The 3,543-nt window shown below is 33.9% G+C and overlaps 1 protein-coding gene across 1 annotated transcript in view; it reads right to left on the bottom strand.

The window, feature by feature from the left end:
- The window catches only part of LOC109387050 (WD repeat-containing protein 70), a 107,726-nt gene extending 104,751 nt beyond the window's left edge, over positions 1–2,975 (bottom strand). The window contains exon 1 of the mRNA XM_019650736.1: positions 2,806–2,975. Coding sequence (XP_019506281.1) covers positions 2,806–2,916 — 111 coding nt within the window. The 5' untranslated portion in view covers positions 2,917–2,975. The remainder of the gene's footprint in view (positions 1–2,805) is intronic.
- Positions 2,976–3,543: the final 568 nt, after the last annotated feature.

Below are 3,543 nucleotides of genomic sequence, written 5' to 3'. Positions count from 1 at the left end.
ACTAGCCATTGTTCTTAGCTCTGGGAATACAGCAGGGAGCAAAATAGACAATATTCCTTTCCCACGTGGAGTCAGTATCCTACTGGAGGGCAACAGCCAATAAACAAATAAGTACATATATAGTAGAGTATGTCAGTTGGTGATCAGCATACGGCAGAAAACAGGAGGGATAGAGAACGCCACTGGTGGGGTAAAGGTTACAGTTTTATATAGGGTGGAGTCAAGAAAGGCCTTGCTGGAAAGAGAACATTTGAGCATAGTACTGAAAGAGGTGAGGGGAAAACAGCCATGGGAACATCTAGGAGAAGAGTATTGCAGGCTGAGGGGTTAAACATATGCAAAGGCCCTGAGTCAGGGTGCATGCCATTACCTATCCAATGTCATCTCCCTGTATTCTACAGCTCCAACCAATCACTGGCCTCCGTGCTGTTGCTCAGATATACGCTGGTGACTGGGAAGAGGGACCAGGGAGGCAGTGTAGGAGCTCCTCTGAAGAGGCCTTCTCCTCACGCTGAAAGGCAGGCCATCATCATGGCTGAAGGGGAGGGATGTTGGGCAAACAAATGCTGCTCTTGTGCAGCACTGTCCAACAGAACTTCCTGCAGTGATGGGAATGTTCTTTATCTGTGCTGTTCATAAGTAGACACATGTGGCTACTGGGCACTTGAAAGGTGGCTAATATGACTGAGGAACTGAAATTTTAATTATATTTTATTAAATAAAATAATTTAATTGATTTAAACTGAAATAGTCAAATGTGGCTAGTGGCTACCATATTGGCCAGCATAATTCTACAATAAAGGTAGGTCTTGAGAACACAGGAATTTATCATTAATAAACAGACACCTTACTTCTAAAATACATACATACATATATATATATATGTGTGTGTGTGTGTGTGTTTTAAAATATATATATATTTATTTCATTTAATTTGCTAAAGTTCCAGGTGGACTAATGAGAATTCTATGACTAAATATGACAATTATGATAACTTTACTTAATTGTCACAAAACATATGTGTTAACCATTATTTACCATGTAATTCTTTGACTTCTGCATAGAAAAACTATTGCTATTGTTTCCCTGTGGATGACTTATTATTGCTGAAGTAACAGTTAAGAAATTTTTTTAAATATGTTTTTAAATCAAGCTGTGTTTACTGATAGCAAATTTTTTCTTCTCAATTTGATTTCACTTCAGGTGACACATAAAATGTAAAAATATAAATGAAATATAATGAATGGGGTATGGTATAATAAACTATACATTCAAGTACTATTAAATTCTAATAAAATAGAATCAAAGACTGATTAGCACAATGGCTTAAAAGATTCTGGAGGGAGAACTGGCATTCAAACAGCTTTGTTTTCTACAAAACTGGAAATAGAAGATACTCATTAATTCAAGAGATATGCAATGCCAATCTTTAAAAACTACATTCAACTTTATAAAACTATATAGGTTCTAAAAGAAAGGCATATATATATATATATATATATATATATATATATATATATATAATACCAAAATTACCACTATTAAAGATACACACAAAAAACCTCACGGCTTAGAATTTCAATGTTTAAATCAACAGCACCCAGAGACGACGAAAGCCAGTTACTAAAAAATGTATTGCTTGGTTAAAACTCAGTTTACAATTCAAAGGATTTTGAAAATCTCTGTGCTGTTATGAAGCTTTATGGGGTTTACAGTGGAGATGAAAACAGAAATAAAAAGATCCAACAGAAAATGCCGAAGATATTTCCAGCATTATAAACATGGGTTCTTTTTTCCCTATCATTACTTTTTACCTCTCCCCAAGGAAACTGACTTTAACTCATCTGCCTAAAAAGACAACTATGTTTCCTGGGATACCTTTCAAAATGTAAGTCCCAGGCAATTTTACTTGAAAGAATATTATTTTAAAATTTTTTTAAAGGAACCAGAATGCAAACTCCATGAGGGCAGAAATTTTTGATAATCTGCAGTATTCCGTGCCTAGAATAGTGCCTAACCTATAGTAGTACATAATAAGTATTTATTGCATTAATAATTAGACCAGAATCTTTTACTAATAATAACATAACCAAATTGCATTATAATATTTTAACTTTGATAATCTAGAATCATTCCACTTATCAAAAATTCTTATTTTACCATCTATACATACAACAAAGCCCTTTTTTTAAAGCTTACTGGTAATTCACAGAATTAGCCGAAGTCTTCTATATTCATTATTTCTGTGGTTATAAAATTTTATGATCCCTATGAATTCCAAAATTTATTAATTCTAATAATGACCTAAACTCTAAAGGAAAAATCTGAAACCTATTCATATGGAAACTCATGGAATGTTAGGATAAAATATTATTTAAATTACTATAGAAATAATTGCAAAACAACTGATGGATCATCCTGGACGTTTCATGGTTTCCTTAAATCTTTTAAAGGGTATTTTCTAGCTCTCTGCTTAGTCTTGTTTTATATTACTGCCAAATCCTTCACTTTCAAGATCAAGTACACTGAAATGCCACATAATAAACTGCACTGTGCTTTTTATATTTTATACCAAAAGATCAAATTTATTTAAAAAACAAATCCAATACGCATTAGAAAGTACTAAGCAGGGATGTTTGCTGTAATTCTGTTTACTGCAAAAGTCCCAATGTTTTATCAACTAACACTGAAGTTTAAATTAAGGCTAAACTCAGGAAATTGATCTTCATAATATTTTAACGTGATGTTTGTCTTTATAAGGTGGTTTTCTCCTAAGAAAAATGGACTTAAATGTCCTTGACTTACAGTTAAATTTCGGTCCCAGATCTGTATGCTTCCATTCTGGCAGGCAGCTGCTATGAGGTTTCCATCTCTACTATATGTGCATGTGGTGGGAATTACTTTTTTACCCTGCATCGTTCGTGGTTTAAATACACTTCTTTGCTTCTTTGGATTTTCAACTTCCCATGTCCTCACAGTCCTAAAATGAATAGGAGATTTTTTTCATTTACAAAAAAGAAAGAAGATTAAAGTACAAACAAGCCCATAAAGACTGCTTCAACATCAAGCATATAAATCTAATAATTATTATAAAATGTGCACTGTAAACTTTCTCCATTTATAAATGAGGTTACTCACTGAAATAAAGTGAACCATCTGAATAGTGTTGTCGTCAAATCAAACAGCAAATGGCAAATTCTACTTTAAATCTATCAGAGTTATTACTTCTGACCCTCTAAAGCAGAGGCCTACAGACAGCTCTGATCAGAAAAAGCGTTGAACAATCCCTATATATATATATATATATATACATTAATTTCTAACTACTTACATGTGTTAATATAACACACACTAGAAAACACACTGAAAAAATAAGTCACTAAAAAAGAATGATGTCCCACTCTAGGGCTCAGGCAAAGAGCTCCTGCCTCTGGGGAGGAGTAAAACCAAGGCCATATGCCTCTGAGTTTTCACTAAGTAACAAGCAACAGCAGTCTAGAGCTAGCATGGGGAAAGAATACCCACCTGCTCACAGTCCCAGAC

This window comes from Hipposideros armiger, unplaced genomic scaffold, assembly GCF_001890085.2.
Source record: "Hipposideros armiger isolate ML-2016 unplaced genomic scaffold, ASM189008v1 scaffold_146, whole genome shotgun sequence".
Lineage (NCBI taxonomy): Eukaryota > Metazoa > Chordata > Mammalia > Chiroptera > Hipposideridae > Hipposideros > Hipposideros armiger.
Note: the sequence above shows the minus strand (reverse complement) of the source record. Positions and strands in the feature narration are given on the sequence as shown.